We start from the raw sequence: 23,929 nt of genomic DNA, 5'->3' as shown, positions 1-23,929 counted from the left end.
GTACAGATCGTAATTCACTTTTTTAGGTAGTCTGGGGCAAAACAGAAGAGACCGCTGCCAATAATAATAATAAAAAAAAACCATATTGCAATACCAGTGAGCAAGCTGAAGGTTACCTTGTCCACTGGAGCTAATTTATCTTTTTACAGCGTGTCAGATGTGATCCAATCATGGCATGTACGCCTGATTATGCCTTGCATGTAATATTAATATTCTAAAAGGCATGCTTAGCGGACATCGAGCAGAAAGAAAAAGAAAAAAAAAATGAGACAGCAGCACGCTTGGTTGCAGTACCCGCAGACTTCCACTAGTGGCCGCCCTCCTGCCAGCAGCCTACGGTGTTTTCATCAGCACTGCGGTTACAGATTTTGCAGCACTAATTACATAAAGTCCTCGGATACGTTTGTAAAGCACGCCAGTTACAAATCACACATATGCAATGTCTGGGATTAAAAGAAGCAGCTGTAATGTGTCACCAGCATTTAGAATTCTCCCACCTCCCTCTACCCCTTCCCCAGATCCATTACCTGAAGAATACCAGGGTCTCCCATAGGTAGATGCCCAGCGCACTGAGGCTGCACATGGTTCCGGTGCTGTGGGGTTGCTGTTCAGGGAGAAAAGTGCTGGAGCGTTGCAGAGAAGCAAGATGCAAGATGTCCCTTGTAGAGGATCCGCAGGACAGGATCGCGGGCAGAGCCAGACAGGATCGTTCAGCACCAAGGACAGCGGCTCCCTCTTACTGAAGCGCAAGCCAGCGTCCTGCCCATACAAAGTGACTTAGCAGCCGGACACTCAGCAAGTCATAGGAGCAAATCAGCGCTGCTGTATTCCAAACACAAAGCTACAGTTTCCTGATATCCCATGCAAAGTGTCAGCAGACAGGGAAGGTTGTGTCGAGTTGGGGGGTGGTGGACAGGATGTGTGCGGGAAGAGGGGGACCCCTCCAGATCTGTCACCCCCCCTTAATTGCCCCAAGACTTCTCCAGCCTTGCCTTTTCCTCTCCTCTGCTGTGTGTCTGAGCCTGTCCCATTGCTGGCGGCAGAAAGTCAATAGCAAGCTCTGGTTTTTAAGTTTCACAGTCTTGGGGCATCTTATGAGCACAGCAGCTGATCAAGGAAGACATACACTGTTGGATGTTGCTTCTTGCCCCATAGCAAGCCAGGAGAAGGCAGCACTTCTTAGCATATTCCTTACTGCAGTAATTTACTAAACTAAAAAAAGGTAAAATGATGAGGAGAACAAAAAAAAAGCTCTCCAGCATTAGGAGTCCCTCCTCTCTAGGGTTCTTATTGGTCCTCCTTCTTTTCAAAATGCTTCAGGTGCCCAGGGATTGGGCAGTGGGTTTGCCCATCATTTGAATGTGTTAACTGTGAGCTCGCTGGCGCTGTGTGGGTCGTGGTCTGCTGTACCTCGCAGTGTTTAAATCCTGTACAGTGTGGATTATTTTCAAGGCAGAAGGGATTTTTTGGCAGTTGTGGTATTTATGGCTTAATCATTCACGGCTGCTGCATGCACAGCAAATGCTGTTGCAGGGATCTTGCGGCAACTCCCTGACTGTAAACAGTAATGTGTAACAAGTTCATCGCTCAGGGATGTCAAGGCTGACCCCTTAGAAGAGGAATAAAAATGAACCCTATTAAGGACTAGAGTGATCACATACATTAAAGGGTCATTCCAACCCAAAACTGTATTTGGGTTTTTGCTGGAGAAATAACTCACCTGACAGCTTATTATATCCCTCAGGGACTCTATTGATGACTCTACTCTCTGCTCCTGCGTATGCAGATCTGTTGTGGCCAATAGAAGGTGTACATTCTCTCCATTTTGTATTTATTTTATATTATGGAAATTGCAACAAAAAGAACTGGAACATGCAAAGGTGGTCCAGATCAGGATTTAAACACCCATTATATTTGTCCTGGTGACCCTCGGCTTCAGTACAGGAAGTGAAGAGAAATCCACAATTGTTTTTTCTTATAGGAACATGGACTGGGAGTTGTCACAGGAACATGGGGTGAGGGGAAATTTTCCAATAAGGAGACAACGTTTTAGGAATTACCCTTTTCTTTCAAGAAATTCCCTCTATACATCTGGTCTGTGTTTAGGTTTTGAAATAAGTTTTCCCATTTTATTTCCCCCACTAGGTTGCGCAGCTTATCAAAGTTGGCCCTTCTGAAGTTTAGGGTTCTAGTCCTTCCAGTACACTTCCCTTTTCTGTGTTCAATATTAAAAGTAATCACATTGTGATCACTATTACACAATGACTGTTGGTATTAGACACCCAATATTAGATATTTTTGTATAGGATAAAACTATGTTATATATATATAATGAGTTAATCATTTGTGTGGTATTAAATAGGTTTCTCATGTGGACCCTCATGACAAAGGGGTATGATGAAAGGATAAGGTACTTTGGCCCTGGGGCAAAGTCCTTAAAAACTGGTGGTGGTGGGGGGGGGTTGTTTCTACTACTTGATCTAGCAAGATGTGCTCAGAATGGGTAATGATCATCTTATGTTAACCCTTTTACTTTTCACAATGATATTGTCAAAAGCTGTGACTGTATGCACACTCTCCACTAAGTCCACTGAATTACTGCAGGCATAGCAAAATTAGAAAAAAGACACATATCTTCATGGGATCTGGGATCCTTGCAGACATGTGCCACTATGATATATTATAAAGCAGCATTTTTCTACCTTTTTTTAGTCACGGCACCCTTTAAAAGTATGAAAAAATTTCAAGGCACCCTAGTCTAAAATGTCATAGATGCTAAGGGGGACCCCACACAAAGAAACACTAAAAATCGAAAGACTTCACATTGAAGTGCTCCTTCAAATCAAGATCCCCCTATCACATCAGAGTCACCCTTTGCATCAGTAGCCCCTTGTCACATCAGAAGCCCCACTTTTATATCACAGTCCCCCTTTTCACAGAGTTCCCTTTCTACATCAGGAGCCACCTTCACATCAGTCTTCGTTGCTCCCCTTCACATCACAGTCCCACTACCACAACATTTTGAGACACCCCTGAGGAAGCCAGGAGGCACATCAGTGTGTCACGGCACCCTGGTTGAGAATGGATGTTATAGAGCAGGGGTGCCCACAATTTTTTGTGTTAAGATCTACTTTTCAAATGACAGGCTACACGAGATCTACCAACGGAAAAAAAACCTCCCTCGCTCTCTCTCTCCTGGCTGTCTCTCCTCGCTCTCTCTCCTGGCTGTCATTCCTCGCTCTCTCTCTCTCCTAGCTGTCATTCCTTGCTCTCTCTCTTGGCTGTCATTCCTCGCTCTCTCTCTCTCCTGGCTGTCTCTCTTTGCTCTCTTCTCTGGCTGTCTCTCCCCGCTCTCTCTCCTGGCTCACCTTGCTGTATTTTGCAAACAGTGTAGTGCAACAAGCTGTGTAAACTAATATTCTTTGATGTAATACATAGCACTGCAACCACCAGTATCCACCAGAAAGGTGTCAGGGAGCTTGGCTCAGCAGACTCAGGCTAATAGGTAATCATGTGTGCACAGCGAAATAAATATACCAAAATGGAATAAAGGGGCCGCCATTCACACCCTTCGGGATCTACCAGCATCGGCTTTGAGAGCTACTGGTAGATCACGATCTACCTAATGGGCACCCCTGTTATAGAGGATAGGTGGTTTCATACAGGAGAAAATATTTACAGTGGTAACCATATATATGGACATTAAAGTCCAACTCTGAGCAGAATGTATTTCTTTTTTTTAAATGATGCTCCAGGAGGTGTAAACTTAAAAATGCATCTCTGGTTGCAATACTTACCTCCTCTCTGGCGCTGTTTCCTGCAGTCATTTCTTTCTGCCACTAGATGCTTTAAGTCTTCTGGTTAGAAAATGCTCAACATCATTTAAAGCATAACTAAAGCCTCCTGTGTGACAGTCTAGGGCCTGGTTCACACCTAGGCGTATTGCATATGCGATTTGCGGTAAAAAAGTCGGGCGACCGTCGCGCGATTCCGAAGGCTACTTGGCTGTATCCCAATGGAAAACGCCCTACAAAACGGCCCAAAGTAGTACCTGGACCTTTTCAGGCGTGGGCCGTTTTGTAGGGCGTTAGGGACGGGCGGAAAGACGGCAAGGTGGGAACGAGACCATTAACTACAATGCAATTTATATTTTTAACCGTTTTGTAGAGCGTTCGCGCGTAGAACGTAGAGCGTAGAACGCGCTACAAAACGGTCAGGTGTGAACGAGGGCTTAAAAGATCCAGGTGCTGATGATTGACAAACAACATGTTTGTGAATCAGCAGCGACAATGCTAAAAGCCATGCCCCCTGCAAACATTTTTTCCTCCCACTGTTGTGCAGGCAGACACAGCCTATATGATGGTGACAACTCTGCTATGAAATCAGGAGCAGTGCTCCATCATTGACCCAAAATCACAGAAAGCTGCACTAGGGGGACTTCACTGGCAGGATCAACAGGTATTTGTGGCACTGTGTTGGAGGGCTAAGAGAAAACTGTGAGTGTAGATGCACTTATAATTGAATGCTGCAGCACATATTTTGTTTATATAAAAGGCCATAGTTTAACTTAGAAGGCCAAGGCCATCCTGTGAGTGCAAGGTGTGATAGATCTGCCTCTTAAGGGGGTATCACCATGCTTAGAAGAAATGAAAATATCATATAATGCAGAAACTGTTCACAAAAAGGGTTGTAAGGTTTATCTGAAATAGAATATGTTATGTAGAAATTTAGGGAATAAATACAGGCTTAATGATAGTCCAAAGTGCAGTATCCCACAGCAGGTTACTGAAGCTAATTAGTTTTGATGAGTTGCTGCATTTTGCAGATAACCAATTCCCTTTGCATTACTCCACTACTTGGAGAATACTTTAGAGCTAACCTGTCACAAACTAATGAAGGAAAAATACGTAAGCTGAGCTTACTATGAATAAAATCCACATGTCAAAGCAATTTTTACATCCAGAGATATAGGGAGCTGTAATTATATGCAGTTTACATGAAGGATAAAACTTGCTGAGTTTGTTCTTGGATAGTATCAAGAACCAATAGGGTCTGCAGCTGACATCAAGTGAGTATGGGTGTCTGATGTGTCTTTGCAGCTTTAAAAGAGAACTATGGGATGAGGGCTTTTCCCCATAGTTCTCCTAAGGGTCACAGGAGAACACAAACTAGTGTTCTCCCGTGACCCAAAGCTCAGTATACCTCAAGCTACAGCTCGCGGTATACTGAGACGCCGCAGCCGGGATGGATCCCGACAATACTGTCGGGATCCACCCAGCTGTGGCATTGACAGCTGGCTCTGCCTATATAGAGGCAGAGCCAGCTGTGCCGCCCCCTCCCCCGTCCATTTTGCCAGTCAGCGCTGGAGGATCGGACAGGAGAGGGGAAATCCCTGCAGGGAGCCGTGAGTGACAGTCACGGCTCTCTGCAGTGATAGATCGAGAAGTGAGCGAGCGACGGTATGTGTTCGCTCACTTCCCATTCTACTGAGCCGACCTGTGACAGTTTCATTGTCACAGGTCGGCTCAGATTATGAGGCTGAGTGAAAATCACTTGCCTCATAATTCTCCTTTAAGCAGGAAGGGGCTACCTCTAAGGGGTACCTGTTCCCATTTTTTCATTGACATTCCTATCTGTCCCAAGATGGAAGCTCTGTTAGATTGAGGTTAAGAGATGCCTTGATGCAGAAGTGTGGCTTCACATATATTTGCAAATACATGCAACAAAAACCTGTCTTTAACACAAATCGTTGAAACAGTTTAAACTTTTGTGGTTGACTAGCTGCTAAGCACTCTGGGAATTTTTCTGGACTGGATCAGTATGGAAGCTCTAGAGGAAGCTCCCCAATACAGGAAAAGGCAAGCTTTGAATTTTACTTCAGTGCCTGATATACCTGATGTAGGGACCATTCTGCATGTGTTTCTGCTGGGTATGGCTGTTGTGGATGGTGCTGGACTACATATAAATGTCAAAGCTACTATGCATGTGCACTTGTGTCATTGACATAAGCTAAAATGGCTCTGATACCTGGTACATTCTTGGTAGAAACACAATGTTAAAAATGGTACACTACCTCTAGAGCGGACTCGAAATTTAAAGACATTGCTGTTGATCTCCTCTAATCTGTAGCGATCTCCACAGATATCACCAATCACCTACCAGAACATAAAGTCTCACGTCACACCACTAATAATTTATTTGGGGCTCTTACATGTCACATGATCTACTGAAGAGAGCTGCAAATAAGTTATTAGTGACTAGAGATCTCTGATGCCAGAGGATGCAGGTTTGAGAAGATCAGCACCACTGTCACTAAATGCTGTCTCCATATCCTGTTGCCTGTGTGGTAGAATCCAATAGACTTCTATGGGCCAGGAGAGAAATCATTCTTATTGCCCCATATACTGTCAGTCTTGACAATGACAGTCTGATGGCGGATTCAGCTCCCCATGGCCGTTCACAGCTGTTTTCATATCCAACCCTTACCTGCATTTAGGGACAGAGGATGATCACTTGTCTCCAATTGCAGGCAACTGCTGGATGTCCAGTTACATCTGTTAAGCTGCAAACTGCTACATTCACTAGCTTGTCACCGCTTTGTATAGGCTGCAGCTATTCACAATTACCTGTCATTTTGGCCACAGGAACCCCGAAGATTCTTGCCAATGAAATTCACAATATAGTCCTAATCACAAGCGTGATCAAGTGTGTGGTCTTATAGTTACAATGTATTGTCCCATCAGTGGGGGAGAGGTAACTGAGAAAATGCTTCCTTCTGCCTGCAGCAGACTGATTACATCATCTTAGCCTAGCAAAGTCACTGGGCTGGAGCTCAAGGACAGCTTTTAATGATGAAAAGTAGAGCTTTTCTAAATAATAGTACTTTGGATGTATATTGTGACATGTCAGGAATTTGTTCATGCAGACTCGAAAGAGGACTGAAAGGTCCACTTTAAATGTAGTTGTAAACCCCAACTGGGTGACAATTAGTTTGCTAAAGCACTGTGCATCATCAAGAGTTGCCCTTTTTTTTGCTATAAAATACTGTTTTCAGCTTTATTAAAGGAGAACTATGGGGTTAGGGCTTTTCCCCATAGTTCTCCTAAGGGTAACGGGAGGACACAAACTAGCCGCAGTATACGCCGCAGCCGGGATGGATCCCGACAATACTGTCGGGATCCACCCAGCTGTGGCATTGACAGCTGGCTCTGCCTATCTAGAGGCACAGCCAGCTGTACCCGCCCCCTCCCCCGTCCGTTCCGCCAGTCAGCGCTGGAGGATCGGAGCGGGGAGGGGGGAATCCAGTGCCTCCCCTGTCACGGCTCTGTGCCGTGACAAGATCGAGGAGTGAGCGAACGCCGGTATGTGTTCGCTCACTTCCCGATCTACTGAGCCGACCTGTGACAGTTTCATTGCCACAGGTTGGCTAGAACTATGAGGATGAGTGAAAAGCACTCCCCTCATAGTTCTCCTTTAATCTTCTTTATTATCTCAGTGCTGCTGTTCTCATCTTTTTCAGCCAATTCCTGTCTATGTGTACTCGCTTCAGCATGTCATCGCTCAGTGCCAGCATTCTGATGAGCATTTGACAGGTTGACAATGCAGGAAAGCAACTGGGAGACAGGGGCAGAGAGTTTGTACCCCATAACGGGAAGAATCTGAACAAGAACCTTCATGGCAGGATCACCAGGTGTTATTTTATTGAACGCCATGGATTTGACAAAGTCCACCAATTGCATACCTCACTACTAAGATGAGAAAGAGGAAAACCTTCTAGGACAATTATTTTAGTTAATGGACACACCCCTGCCATGCCCCCAGTTAGCCTGCGTTCACACCTGGGCGTTTTTCATAAGCGCGTCACATGCGTGTTTTCCTCCCGGCGTTTTAATGTGCGATTTTAGCGCGTTTTTGTACATTGGAAACGCGCGACGCACGCGCGTTTTGGAGCGCTTTGGAGACACAACAGAGGTGTCCAATGAAGAAGAATTCCTGTCTTTCCACAAGCGTCCAATGAAAAACAGTTCCTGAGCATTTCCTGCATTTCCCTTTCCTGTATGCAAAAGACCGTGCGGTGTCTTTTGTGCAGAAAAGAGTTGTGAGAGTTGTGATTTTGGATTGATTATGGAGCTGACAAAAAGAAGAAGGACTGCAGCAGTCGTTGCAGCACTGCGCTTAATTACATTGTGGAGAAGGAGGGATCGCAGGCGACGTTTCTGGGTCCATCCGGTAATAGCCAACCGGGAAGAAAGAGGCCAGTTTTGGGCCATGTGTCAGACACTCCGTGGACATGAGGACAAGTTCTTCAGTTTTACCTGCATGTCCATAAATAGGTTAGTACATAAACAATTGTTATGTTGCACGAACGCGCTACAAAACGTCCCAATACGCCGCAAAGAAGCTCCTGTACCTTTTCAGGCGTGGACCGTTTTGTAGCGCGTTTTGTAGAACGTTCTTCGAGCGTAGAACGCGCTACAAAACGTTCAGGTGTGAACGATGGCTTAGGTGGATAATTAAGAATTTTTATGCCAAAAATAATTGGTTAAACCCAGAATTGTTTTTATTCCACCATTACTTTTCCTTTCCTGGCATTTCAAAATAACAAACAAGATAATTAGGAGATAAGATGACGCTAATAGTGCAGAATAACACTTTTGGTAGTTAGAACGTTTTTAAGAGAACCATTTTCGTAGAATGCTATCTGTACATCAGGCCAACAGGGACAACTGAAGAGAAAGAGGGACAGAGGACTCTCATTCTGAAAGAGGGACAGTGTCTCCAAATGAGGGACAGCTGGGAGGCATGCAATTGTGCTCCTGCATTGTCACATTGTCACCTTGTGAAATAGGCTTCTGATGAAGACTACAAATGGCTCTTTCAATGCACATCACAAAGGCATGGTACAATGTGATCACTATCAGGTAACCCGCCCTGAGAAATGCGGTTGTGAGAGGGGGCCAGATTTGAGCGGGTAATTCCATTTTCCCAAGTTCACTCCTGTGATGGACTGCAATACAAATGATTAAACTAAACGTGAGATTGTAGCCCATCACGGGAGTGAGCTTGGAGTGGTGACTACTTTACAACACACACAGGTACTATGGGGAACAAAAGTAGCCACCCTCCAGAAGGAAGGACAGTGTCAGCGCCAATTCAGAGATGATTTAAAGATCTACAGCTGAGTGATACACAAATAAGATACATTTGTTACTTGTTGATGTATTTAATGCATTTTTAAGGTTTAGTTAATTAGTTTAGTATCACTTTAGATTGTTTGTCTCAACCCTTTTGCTGGACAGATCACCAGGTGAAAAAAAAAGCAAAAAAAACCCAAAAAAAACGTTTTTCCGTTCAGTGAAACAGGTGTTTCACTGGCGGTATGATTTTCTTTTGTTTTTTTCCTTATTTTCTCTATTTTTTTCACTTTCAAACTTCCCGCCAGCTCGGCCCCCCTGCGACGCGGCCGCTCTCAAGGGACGGAACCCGGAAGTCGGCAGCCGCCGGAGGACACAGCGGGGATTGTGGACAAGGTAAGACCTGTACGCTGTATTCTCGAGTGTGGCTCGCGGTTACTGCTTTGTTAACCCCGATCCACACTCGGGAATGCCAATGGAACCATGCCCATAGGCAATTATTGTTTTTCACATGTTGAGCGATTTACAGCGCGTAGCAACGCGCTGTAAAATGCCCAGGTGTGAACCAGGCCTAAAAGATGAGAGCTAAGATAGCCAACATATCTAATAATTGGTAATTACAATAAATTACATTGTTGCATTTTGGTTTAGATACACTTTAAGTCCATTAATTTTGCTTATGTTTTAATTCCCACTGCTTTTGCTCAACATTTTTTTGTAGTGTCCCAAAACTCACAAATTTAGTTCAGAATTGTATTTATTTTAAATACAAAGCTTTCAGGACCCATATTAAAAAAAATATGTTACCCTAGGCATATATGAAACATGGGACTACTGTAAGTGTGATGTTTATTGTACTGTACATTAATGGCATCTAGTGTCAGCAAAAAGGATCATTTGAAGCTTTGGTGTCTCAGTGAATAATTCCTTTCTCTGATGTTGATGCACATCTCTGAAGTCTATAATCAGGGGCATTTGAGTCCACATCTCATGTGATGTTATCTCCACTAGTGACCAGTGTCAGTCTGCATTGAACTCAGCTGAGCTTCAGTCTCTGTGTTACAGCCACCACTATAACCTTTAAGATCTAGTCAGCAAGCACGAAAAATAGCTGCTTTTGCCTTAGATGACTTGTCTTTATTTATATAACTCTGATAACTTTTACAATGCTTATCAAAGTGATGATATCATAAGTCCCTGCTCCTGAAATAGCTTGTGACCTAATGCCAGTTCACCAGTCATACAGAACACTATAAGACCTATATGGATCGAAACTCATTAACCTGTTAGAATGCATTTTAGGCAGGAACGCCATGAAAACATGGGAAAGATATACAAACTTCACAAAGGTTAAAGAACTAGGAGGTATATCATTATTAACCCTTGCAGTGGTGCTACAGGGTTAAGTGCTCATTTGTGTCTAGGGAAAAAAATTAAAAGGTTATACTAACCTAATCCTCTGAGCCAAACGGCTCTTAGACCGGTCCCTGGAGCCTCTCTCCCCCTCTGCTGCAGTAATCTAAGGTCCTGCAAATCATCATGTTCTAGACACAGTGTATATGAGGAAGCTGAGGAACATTGCATTGCTGCAGCGGAGGAGGAGACTGGTAAAAGGGATCGCTGTTACAGCCGGCCGGCTCGGAGGATCAGGTTAGTATAGCTTTGTTATTTTCCTCCCTAGACCAAAAGGAGCATTTAATAATACATTTCTCTAGAGCAGAGGCATCATCAGGCCGGGTGTCACCCGATGCGCAGGCCACTAGGTAACGCGTGACATCATTACGCACGTAATGACATCATATGTACTTCACTGCCAGTGCCCATCTTCCAGATTGACACCGGCAAAGAGAGGAGGGGATGATTATCCAGCAGGATAAGGTATGTCCATGACCGAGTGCCTGTCTGTCAGTCATTTTGGTGTCACCCCCTCTGATGGTGTCACCTGGAGCGGGCCGCACCCCCACTTGTGATGCCACTGCCCTGGATTTCTGCTTTAAGAATTAAAGCTGAACTCCGGGATTTTTTGAAAAAAAAACTACCCTTGCAGTGGGACCTCGCCACACTGCAATGGATAAATGCTTGTTAGGTCTAGTGGTAGAGTAGAAAGCTGTGATACTTATCTCCTATTCCATGCTCTGGTTGGCTTCCTCCACCCCAAAGCCTCCTTTCCTAAAGCACTCCTACTGGCAGTCACAATTGGATGTCATCATGTTCAACTCAGGACTAATTGTACTCATTGTACATGAGGACAGCGAGGGCCCGCCTACAACCCTGCAAGTACCACAGTAGAGGAGAGCACTGGAATAAGGAATAAGGTGAGTATTGAAGCTTGTTCCTCTACTCCTAGACTTAACAAGCATTTATTTATTACAAGCATTTATATACTGTAGCACCAACACTTTACGCAGCACTTTACATCACATCAGTCCCTCATGAAGCTTAGACATAGACATAGCGATGGTATTAAAGTCCAGCTATTTTTTATTAGCTGTCCCTCAGGCATTGGTTAAAAAAAGGGAGCGGCCCCATACAGTACCTCTTCTTCGTCACAAGATGTCCTAAGTCTTCTGGGTTGCATGATATCCAATATCACTCAACTTTACAAACTGTGAATGCAGGGTGTCATGGCCCTGCCACCTGAGTACAGCATCATGCACTTACATTGTTTTGGAACAGAGAATAGCGCTGAATTTTTCACACTAGCAGCCCTCTGTGCATCGTCCAGGACCCCCCACTGCTGGGAGAGGACCAAGGGTGAGACAGACCCATGTCATGTGACCTGTCAAAACACAAGTGAAAAAGGTAAGTAATAAAAAACATGAAGTGCTACATCCAGAGGGGGGCGAGTTGGCAAGGGGGAGCAGGGGTTATAAAGCTAGGCTTTAATCAATTTTTATGTACTGTGATTATAGTTTTTTGTTTTTTACTTTGTTGTATCTTGTGGCTGGGATTTCCCTTTCCTCAACCTCCTGCTCTCCTTCTTAGTGTACTATTGGAAGAGTATCGTGAGTGCTTATTGTCACAACCTGAGGTGCAATTAACTCATTTTTCTCTCTCTCTCAATTTAACATTTTCTTTAATACTGGCCAGTCAGCTGATGAAATGATCTGCTCAGGAATTGTTTGCTGGAAAGCCAGGGTTGGATCAAAGATATAATTATTTAATCCTAATGTCCACACAAACCTCTGTACGGAGAATAAGAGGGCTTTAGAAGTAGTTCAAATACACAGTATGCACATTATTTATTACTAGAAATCTTTTGCCTCCAAACAGAGATTCACTGATCATGTTTCTCTATAATTAATGACCAGGTAGGGAGCTCATCAGACAAGAATTGCCCAACTGAATCCTGATTACGTCTGGGCCTGCTCTGCTCTTACATGCTAGCTGTTGAAAAGAAAATCTCTATATCATTTAAACTTCTCAAGATTAATTTGTACATAATTTACCTTGAGATCCGCACATCATTTTCATTTAGTTAAACATAAAAGCAACTCGATTTTCCTTTTAATAAGCCACTGCATAGAAAGTTAAACAACTGCCATGAAGGTAAATGACGGAAGAGAATGGATTCATTTATTGTAGCGTTTAAAGGAGAACTCTTTTGAACTCTTTTAAAATCTAATTTAGTAGTATATTGTAACCCAGAGGTACGTTCAGAAAAGCTGTACCTTTTATTTAGAAGGAAAAAAAATATTTTTATGAAGCCTGCAGTCCTTTAACAGTCATGTGGAAGATTTTTAAAAACTAAAAGCTGTGTTAGGGCACTCTTCCTACTAATCAACACGTCATAGGTGTGAATAGGTGAGGACTGGCACAGACACAGCATAGCTCCCAATCATCTTAAAGAATTATTGTCTTTTTGCCAATTCATAGGAAAGTGATAATGCCTCCTGATAGCCCTCCTCCCACCCAGGAAGTCATACTCTACTATCCGTACTCTCTCAACATCTTCTTGCTCTATGTGAGTCCTTGCTCTGTGGCTGTAGCCAACAGGGCTTAGAGGTATGGGGGAAGTGTGACTTGCCCCATGTGACAAGTGTCCAATCACTAGGATTGAACGCTGACCTGTCGTAAGCCCCAACACCACCCAACACTGGAGCTAAGCAAAGGTGGACCTTGTAGCAGTAAGTTTGCAATGGTTCTTGGATGGGTGAGTATACCTTGCTGAGCGGGTGGGCACACTGTCTCTTAAATAGTGAGTGAGCCTAGTGAGAGTGTCTCTAATAGGGTGGGCAGCAACAATAAAATATCCTAAGTGTGAATATTCTCATGTCTTCAGCTTTATAAACAGAAACAGATTTAATAATAAATCGATGAGCTAGATCAACATTTTTGACCCAAAGAAACCCTTGAAATGATTTTCAGGACTCAGGGAACCCCTGCTAAAATTATCATATCTACAGCTCAATGTTCATAGTGTGATCAGTAAGTGGTAGATATAATCATAAACAAAATAAAGAATATGGTGTACTTAGTGTATTGTATCTGACACCCAAATCGAATAATTCCTAACAACCCCATGCTTTACCTAATAATAAAATAATAATAATGACAAGGAAAGTAGACAGTTAAAATTGAAGTGGTCACTAATGTAGCCTCCACCCGTTACAGTGATGGTCAGTAAAAGTGCGCCCCTTATTGATGCTCAGTGGAGAAAGCCCCCCAATATTGGTAGTCAATAGAGAAGGGCCTCTTACATTTCAGGCCAGTGGGAGAAGGGAGCATTTACATTGGTAGACAGTTGAAGAAAGAATATACTGTACATTAGTAGTTACATTTATAGATAGGCAACCTCTGGAGGCATCATAGGGTTTCACGGAATCCTGGATGAGAAACATTGTGCTAGAGCATGTGTTAGGGGAGTGTGACCATATGTAGTTACTAATACTTCATTAACCACTGCTCTACTCCCTATCACACATCTATCAAACTTTGCACTAAAAGCAGAGATTCCTGGTTTCTATATTTTGCTATACATGTTCCAAGTTGCCAGCTCATTATAGTATTTCCCCTCTGTACAGAATAAATCCTTACCTTCTTCCCCCTTGTACCTGCCTGCTCCCACTGTACATACAGGCACAGCTTGCGGAATGGATCGTTTTCTTGTTAAATATCTGAACTTTTTTATGAACTCGACATTTTCAGTAATGTCATTGACCAAAGTGACTAAAATAGGAACAGCACGCTTTGTCTTTAGTCAGTCAGATTCAGAATAGTCCTGAAAATTGGCAGTTGAGGAATGAGTGGTTATTCTGGAACAATACAGACATTTCTCATTTCAGCTGAATATAGCTGAGTTACTTGTCCTTGCAGTCTTGAATGCAATAATTTATCTGGAATAATTAAAGAGAAACTTTGCTTCAATCATTTTAAGGAAACAAACAGGTTTGCTTTAAGGCTTTAAATAAAAAGAGAACCCTCTCCCTATGACACAGTGGAACTGGCCCTTTATCCTCCACATAAGCATACTTTGTTTGTGCTGTCAATGCTGTAAAGGAGAAAGATTGGGAAGGTAGGTACAATACTTTACTTTCCTAGTGGTAGTTTTTGGAACCAGTCCAGTTTGACTCCATGCTGTTTTAAAGCGGAACTACAACCTCCTATCCCTTATGGCCAAGGAAGGTGCCATCTTAGACTTTATTTGGATTGCAGTTGCCATGGTGCTCTACAGATATGACACCCACCATTTGAGGACTTGAAAGTTTAGTTTATAGCTGAAATAAGCACACTGACAACCTTCACAGTTGCTATGTCTTAAAACTTACTGTTTGAGAGACATTAAATTGTTGTTCCACTTTAAGTAACTATGAGGCCTGCCATTGCTGACCTCCTTCTGAAACTGTTAGTTGTGTGGCTGCTTTGCTGACCCATGGCCTTCAAAACTTTCTGAATCACTAACCAGGAACAAGTAGGAAGATCAGGGAAGCCAGAGAAACGTCAAAAGTTCCTATGTGCTGATCAGTGACTAAAATACTGAAGCAAGAGGGTAAGCAAGAACGACAGCCGACTAGCATTTTCACATGTAGAGTAGAACAACAGCAGCTACCATGTTCTTCTTGTTTTTTTTTTGTTAATGGCTATAAACCCAATAACTGAAATCTTGTATAAGAGTTAACATGGTAAACCTTGACCATTCAAGATAAAGTGACAGTGTAGAGAGTACTCCCTGAACCCCAAGATACCATATTTTCAGCACTTCCTCCAAGCTCCTACTTCCTCCAAGACCCTAACCCTGTCGCATGAAAGGCTGTCAGGTGTTCTCCCTTACTCAGTAGCCCCGATTAATGTTGCTAGCTGTGTGGAAGCAAGAGCAGCAGGGGAACACTGGCAAGCTTCTGACATTTCTGGAAGGAGTGGGTGACATCAATGTGCCAGCCCATTTCAGGACCACCTTCTTGTGGGATATTGAGTGCCTAACTTTCCCAGGACCCATGGTAAGCTCACTCATGCCTCATTGAAGTGTCTGTAGACAGACCAGGGTATTTTTGTAAATGTTTTTGTTGCATAAACTTTATTATTATTTTTCAAGCCACATGTATTTGTGGTGGTGGGGGCTCTGAGTAAAGTGAACCTTCCATTTTCATGTATTGCATAGCACCCAATCAGAATTTATCTTGCACTGCTCTACCCTGGGAAGCTGAAATATGATTTGTTACAGTTGTAAATTAACTAGTTCTGCATGAAAAGTTGTGGATCCTATATAGTTACTGTAGCCTTTATTGTCGCTGCCTTTCCTAAGGGGAAAACTTGCTTCATTTATGTTTGTACCATATCTGATGCAATCCCGTTTCCCTGCAGAACCCAGCTACTTAACTATTGATACACTGATACTATATTGAAGAGATGAGTTAATGGAATTATCCCTTTGTGTTCCCAGCTTTGGAAATAAAAAAAAAACACACAAAAAAACCCTAGCTCACATAATGAAGCTGTTTATGGATTTTCCTTGCTGCCTCTATTCTTGTCATTTTATTCTAAGGCTAATTAGAAAGCTGTGTCCGTTATTTCGGCTGCTGTGTCCCAAGGTGGGTCTTAAAGCCATATCATGAAATATCTCTTCTGAAGACAATTTGTGAAATGCATAAGCTTTGAAAATAACGATAACCTGAAAATCCTATTATATTGTTTGGTTGGGGTTTCTTGGTATGCAGACTACTGATAAAGACTGGCAAATCTCTGCAGTGTTCGGAGAAATAATACCATTTCACTGCGGCTCATTGCTTTAAAGGGATATTACTGTCACTTTTTAGTTTTTAAAACATAACTAAAGGCAAAGGTTCTTTTTTTGGGGGGTAGAGTGTTGAAGGGTTAGATGAACTGTCAGGTTTAAATCCCAAATTCTGAGTTGCCACCATAACAGGATTAGAGGGGAGATCTTCCAATAGGGACACTTGCTCCTACGACAAGTCTAAGAGGAGATATCCCCCAAGTTGGAAAAATATCCTTTCACTTTCCTTTGAGTCCACATGACAGGAAGTGAATGTGGAATTAACAGAAAAAAACTGGCAGTTTCCCTATGTATCCAAAATTAAAAAAATTGAGTTTAGATATACTTTAATTACTACTCATGAATAATTTTTGAAGTTTTTGTGTTATGTTTTTAATGCTTGTTTTGTCATGCTTTTATTAATAATATAGCATATAACCCTAGTATATATAATGCCCTGCAGATACCATACCAAGGTGTTTACACAAGCAAGTTAAGTATTCTTCAGGCTTGCTTCCAGTAGTAAAATGGTTTGGTTTATTTATTTCACACTATCCTACTTTTTCTCAACTGTCCATCCCTTTTCTCTTGTTATGTTTTTTTCCCTATGATCTTTCATAATAGCTCTTTAAAATTCAAAAACAAGGCACTAGTAATTTTTAAGGTGGCTGTTGGTAGCACAGATGTGGAAGCATAGATCAGTAAAGCTGTAATAGTCGTAATCTCTAGGAGTCTCATGCTGTGTGTCTCCTGAAGCAACATGTCCTTAGTCTTCAACAATTCCTATAGTATGTTTACCATCTCCGGCAGCATGTCTACAGTCTTTGGCATCTCTTGTAGCAAGTCCATAGTCTCTCGTGAACTTCAGGCAGATAAGCCTCTTGGAATATGTAATCTCAGGAGACTCCTGGGGAAGGGTGGACCACTGGCCTAGGTGAGAAAGTGGGAGCAAGTATCTTCAGAAAACGTTACTTGCTTCCCCTTACCCCTAAAATCAGATGTGAATATGTTATAGGGAGCAGGGGACATTAGAAGGAGAGGAAGTAGTATTTAAGTGTGAGGGTCGACTTTAAGGGGGCACAGATTGTGTAACTGTAGACTTTAGTAATGAAAATCCATCCCTTGTTTTAGTTGTGTGGAGTCAGAGTGGGTGAAGTGTAAGTACACAGTACACTATTCCATCAAAAAAATTGTGCAAATTGTGTAGGGACAGTAATTATGAGGACTGAGAGGCAGAAGGCAGTGGGAAACATTTTAGTATACAATGTATAGAATTTTCTATAGTCAGCTTCACAATGTGGGTGGCTCTCTACTACACCAGCAGCCATACTGCCCTATGACTAGGAGCTATGTTGGCTTAAATCCAATCTTGTCAGCTACCAGTTTGTTTTGTTAGGTCCAGCCATAGAACCATCTGTGGCTCCTAAAGTCTAGGTCTGCTTCATATAAGCTGCTCACCCTGACAGCATAACATTTTCTAAAGCTGTAAAAGTCACTTTACTATTAGGATTCATTTGTAATGTGTAACGGACTGCACACATCTGAAAAAGAAAATGACATGGATTTGGTTCCTTAAAGCTGTTCAAGTTATAAAGGAAGCAGGGGTCAATAGGTCTCTGAGTAGGTATTATCTGTGCTATGCTAAACTCACGCTGGTTACCTACAACCGGCAGAAGAAACACACCGAGAAGAAGTAGGCATCATTTAGGGTAAGCAATAGCGTAAAAACCTTATTTTGCTGTCATGTCAGTCATGAAACTGAAAACTGGATAAATCATTGATAAAGTAAAAACCCCTTTTAGATACTTCAGCATGCTGAACAAAGTTATTTTCCTCAACAGATGCATATGCACATTCTACTTTTTATTTTTTTTAGAACCGTATTTATGTGGATTATAAAAGCAGGCAATGCAGTGCTATATTTTATTCCTATAAATAATGCATAACAGTCACCAAGCGGTGTTTTAGGATATTGAACTAGTGTGATATATTCATATGGCTACTATGTTATGCAAAGTTAATCTGCAGCTAAAAGTGTATTAAATGTGACCAGACTGACAATTTAATATGATGTTTGAATATTATGCAAGGTCAGATTGAAATGATCATTAAAGGAGAACTATGGGGTTAAGGCTTTTCCCCATAGTTCTCCTTAGGGTAACGGGAGGACACAAACAAGCGTCCTCCAGTCACCCTAAGCTCAGTATACCGCGAGCTACAGCTCGCGGTATACTGAGACGCCGCAGCTGAAGCAGATCCCGACAGTTATCTCTGGATCCGCCCAGCTGCGTGAGTGACAGCTGGCTCTGCCTATCTAGAGGCAGAGCCAGCTGTACCAGCCCCCTCCCCGTCTGTTCCGCCAGTCAGCACTGGCGGATCGTAGCGGGGAGGGGGGAATCCAGCCCCTCCCCTGTCACGGCAGAGAGCTGTGACAGGATCGGGAGGTGAGCGAACGCCGGTATGTGTTGTTTGCTCACCTCCCGATCTACTGAGTCGACCTGTGACAGTCTCATTGTCACAGGTCGGCTAGAACTATGAGGTGAGTGAAAAGCACTCACCTCACATTTCTCCTTTAAGCAGTTTTACTTCTAAGCTTAAAGAAAGCCCCTTTTGTGGAGATTCATGTTTTGGGAGTTTTGGCAAACAGAGTTGGAAAACTCAGTTTAAAGCTTTACTTTACCTTGGTGACAATTTTGTAAAGAAGGTAGGTAAAATAATACAGTTTATAAAAAGTAGTCGTACTTAGCTAATGCATCAGCATTCTTGCCTCCTGTGCTGTTTACATCCCTGGTGCAGATACTCCTCTCACGCTGGCCACAGAGCCGTAGCTAGCTCCTTTTGTGCCCGAGGCAAGAACAAACAAATGTGTCTCCATCCAACAGTTGTGTGACGTCACCCAACACACACCGCACATGTCACACGACACGAGAAGCTTCCCATTCATTCAGAAAATATTTACTATCAACCAGTTTCTAAATTGGATAGAAGCCTCTGTACTGAGTGCTACAACCCATTCAGAAACTCATGAATGAACAGGAAGTGATGTTAAACTCTTCCTGTTTATTTATAACTGGGGACACATAGTAGTGTCCCCAGTTATTTACAAACACTGGAGTGATCAGGTGATCACTCCAGTGTTTGTGCTGCACACAGAGGATCGGGAAATATCAAGATATTTCCCGATCCTCCGCTCTCCATCCTGAGCCGCTCGGCCATGCACAGAGGGCAACTCCTTCTCGGATCCCCACTGTTCTGCCCCGCCCTCATGGGCAAAGGCAGCGGGGATCCGAGGAGAAGTGAAGCACTGAAGCCAGCAGGGTCACCCCCCGCCAGCTTCAGTGCTTCACTTCTCCTCGTATCCCCGCTGCTTCTGCCCATACAGGCAGGGGAGAGCAGTGAGGATCAAGAGGAGAAGCTGCAGCCTGAGCCACCCTACTTCTCCCTGCTATGCTAAACCCTGGCTGCCCCCCCCACACCTTCGCCCGAGGCGAGTGCCTCAGTCGCCTCACCCTAGCTATGGCCCTGGCTAGCCACACCGGCATAGTAACTCTCCATCGACATCAATGGGTCCATTCTACTACATCATAAATGCTAAGACTACACCCCCTTCAAGTCTATGTAGTTACGAGGCAGGTGCAGTTATCACCAGGGGAGATTTCTAAACCTGAGATGTGAACCATCAGGGAGAGATAACTATGGACCAGGTTGGCGGTGGTAAATTCTAGGTTAGATTAGGAGGATAAGGAAGAGGGTGGGGGCTCTTTTTGTAAAAGTGCTTAAAATCTGCTTTCAGTTCAGCTTTAACAAAGCAGACTGAGTAAAGATTACAAATTATGAAAAAGAACATTATCTGTATTTTAAATGCAACATGTATAAATATCTGAATTTCACTTTATTTTAGCCTCTTGCCATCCCCCACTCAGACTGGGGGGGTGGGGGGGGCAGTACCTGAGGCCAGTCTGATAAGGAATATGCTTATAGGATCAGAGAGAAAAGAGATCACTTTATCATTCTTTTGGTGCTCCTTCACTGTCCATTTGCAGGCTGGAGGCAGGGAGATGGCCTAGTTGTGTTGCATAACTGCAGCAGCAAACAAACATAAGTTCATCAAGCTGGCTGTGGCTTTGTATATCTTAGCCTGCATTTACACCAGAGCGACAGTGTTTTTGCACGTAGAAATGCGTGTTTTGTGTAGCACATTCTTGTAAGTTTTTGTGTGTTTTTGTACATTAAACACGCATACATATAGTGGCATGTTTTTGCAAGCAGATCGTGACACAGTAATGTGAGTGAACAAATGCACGTTTCTGAGCACTTCCATTGAACTCTATGAGGCCAAGAAGCACAGAATCTGCCCAAAACAAGCTTATGCACTTTCTTCAAGTGAACAGTGTTTTGCTACAAGTGACAAAACGATCCGATGTGAACATGGCAATAGAAATGAATAGGGTTTTTTGGGGGGCATTTTTTTAAAGCAGTAAAACCCTCAGTGTTAGGCCCCTTTCCCATGGGCTGATCAGGAGAGGATCCACACAAAGTCTCCTCTGTCAACAAACTTCTTCTTTTTACCCTAGCAAATTTTCATTTTCTGGGCACACTGTATGGCATATGTGCAGTGGACACTCCCGACTCATTCCCTGCAGATGCTGAGAATTAACCTGAGTGCTGGGCACAATGTAACTCCAGTACACATGCACAGGAGTTACATCATCAGTAATCACCCAGTGGTTTAGGAACAGCAATGGGGGACCCGGAAATAGTGGTGGAGAAGATGGTGTTGGATGGAGCAGTTACTGGATATTTCAGTGCTGGAGGAGGCCACTTTGGTAGGCATACTGCCATATTTGCATATTATGGCAAAAGCCCATCCTCGCCCAGTGGACTTTACTGGGTGGGGATGGACTTTAACATGTACAGTCATCTTTAGCCATAAATACTATCATTAATTATTGCATGACAATCCTTATGCATATTCTGTCTTTCAATACTAAAAATAAAGCTCTATAAAAAGCAGTTAGTTTTCCCAGGTGGAAATATCAGCTATCAGAATTTGTCCTATACATGAAAGAGTAAGAGTCAAGGATATGAGACTGAGAAAATGTTCTGGGAATTTGGGTGTGGAAGGAGAGCTACTGCCTCTAACAAGTGATGTGTTACATATAACTGGATGTTTTTGTATAGAAGGTTAGAGCTGGAGGAACAGCTGGACTGAGACCTCTGGTGCCGCAAGCTTCCAATCATCACTCTGGGCAGATGGCAGGGGCTCCACATTCACTAGCTTCCCTTATTTGCCATAGTTACAGTTATTGAAGGATAAGTAAATGCATTACCCCTTCTGTGCTAGACTGAACTAGAGGAGATTGCCTAATTGAGGCCCTGCTAGGAGAGCACCCTCTCATCCTTTAAACTCTTGAAGACCTTCAGCATTAATAAAATATGACATTTCATCGATTTAGGCTTTTCTTAAAGGGTCTTCAGCAAAACAACAAGATTTAGCTGAATTAAAGGCTGCAAGTATGAAATTAATGATATGCAGTCTAGACAAGATTAGTGTTTCAAGACCTCTGGTCTAATAGAAAAGCAAGATGTTGATTTAAACGAGAAGCTGCTTAAATTACTACAAATAACCAATTAGAGGGGGTTTTCTGGGTAAAATGCAGATGTATCCAATCACCACTTGATTGTCTCTTGATAATTATGCTTTTCATATCGTGTAACCGGGCCCCCTCTAGTGTTTATATTTGTCCTCCAATTGTTAGATGAGTAGATTAAGTAGAACAATGTCTCTTTAGCCTTTATTCCTAGAGGTTTGAATGAGAAACGCACCACTGACCAAGATATCTCTCACATACCAGTAATAAGTCAGAGTTGATGGCATATGTGTTACTTTTATATGTGTAGGGCCAAAAGATTGAAGACACCTGACCCTCAGACTGGTAGTTGTTTTCTACATTTAAGTGTAGAGCGGGGAAGCCGCTGCTCGTTTTGTACAGCGATACCACTGAGATCACTTGTAATTAGGGATGCACCAATACCAGTATTTCGGTATCGAGTACGAGTACCGATATTTTTTTTTTCCGGTAGTCATCAATACCGAATACCGAGTACCGGAAGTCCCATTCAGGAAAGCAGGCTCCATGCTCCCTCGTCATGAGGTGACGAGAGAGCATGAAGCCGTCTTCCTGACCAATCAGAAAGCCTGGCAGCGCATCATTACATGCTGTCGGCTTCCTGATTGGAGGGAAGCCGGCTCCATGCTCTCTCATCACCAATGACGAGAGAGCTTGGAGCCGGCTTTCCGGCCAATCAGGAAGCCGAGCAGCGTGTGATGACGTGCTGCCCGGCTTCCTGATACCGGAAATATCGAGCTGGGCATCGGAGAGAGTAAATCCGGTCCTGCCTGATATCATACAGAGTGGTAGATACTCATTTTCCTGTTGTTTGGAAGTACCCTTTAAAGACTTTTGCATATTTTCCTTGCAGTGCGAGAGAAGCAAACATTCAGTGAGTGATCTAACACCATGAAAAAATTTGCGTCTCTGTCACTCAACTTACTACAACATACATCAAGAAGCAGTAACATCATCTTCTAGGTAAATAAAAACACAGGAAACTTCCTTTGCATAATAGGAACAGAGTTTTTATTCCTTGTTCTAACCTGTCCAGCAATGAATAGCGGCCATTAACAGGACATCATTTTTCATTAAGCCTTTTGCATGACTGTTAGGACCAATTCACATTTTACAGTGCCTCGTGTTAGGGCCCCTAATCACACTAGATCGGTTGCCGTATATCGGCTGAAATCAGCCGTACATTGGGTAGCTTCGTGTTGCTTCGGGTCGGCCGAACATGCCCAGCAATTAGAAAACGATTGTGCGGAGTTAGCAGTGACAGCTAGCTCCGCCCAACTGTTTTCTATTGGCCGGCGGTTCTGCTGCCGTCAAAAAAAAAGAACACACCATAGGAATGCATAGCTAGATTCCTATTGGCTATTTTACTTTGCTATTGCACCTGCCCTCTGCTGCTATCAATCACCAGAGGGGGACCTGAGGGAGAACTGCAGGTCCCCCTCTGCTGATTGAAAGCAGCAGTGGGCGGGTGCAATAGCTAGTTTGCTATTGGCTATTGCAAATTGAAATAGCCAATAGGAATCTAGTTATGCATTCATATGGTGATTTCGCTTTTACTTTTTCTTCTGACGGCAGCCAACGGCTCCGATGTCAGAAAAAAAAAAAAAAAAAAAAAAGAGAAGGGAAAAGTGTTCTCTCCCTGGCGGCCGTTAGCCTATTAGACTCACAGAGCGTCAGGGGAGGAATGACAGATGGCGTTCCTGGTTACCAGGTAACCAGGAACACTATCTGTCATTACACATTGAGAACACGGAGAGGCCGCTGTAACCAGGTAACCAGGGACGCTGATCTCTCTGCAAGTGGCTGGAGCCAGCCGTAAGATGACGGCTGGCTGTGCCCAGCTGTCAGGAGCAGGCTGTCGGCCGGCCACTGGCCGACCGCTCGGCCAGCTTCTGCTTTCGCCTCGGCTCAGTCGAGCATATGCCTTCGGCTCGACTGAGCCGCTCGGCCGACTT

The 23,929-nt window shown here is 43.3% G+C and overlaps 1 protein-coding gene across 1 annotated transcript in view; it reads right to left on the bottom strand.

The window, feature by feature from the left end:
• Positions 1-602, bottom strand: part of GLRA1 (glycine receptor alpha 1) — a 108,386-nt gene extending 107,784 nt beyond the window's left edge. The window contains exon 1 of the mRNA XM_018555582.1: positions 528-602. Within this exon, the coding sequence (XP_018411084.1) occupies positions 528-583 (56 nt within the window). The 5' untranslated portion in view covers positions 584-602. The remainder of the gene's footprint in view (positions 1-527) is intronic.
• Between the last annotated feature and the right edge of the window lie 23,327 nt (positions 603-23,929).

Source organism: Nanorana parkeri, unplaced genomic scaffold, assembly GCF_000935625.1.
Source record: "Nanorana parkeri isolate BGI_ZX_2015 unplaced genomic scaffold, ASM93562v1 scaffold203, whole genome shotgun sequence".
Classification (NCBI taxonomy): Eukaryota; Metazoa; Chordata; class Amphibia; order Anura; family Dicroglossidae; genus Nanorana; species Nanorana parkeri.
The sequence above is the reverse complement of the archived record's forward strand: the minus strand, read 5'-3'. Positions and strand labels throughout refer to the sequence as shown.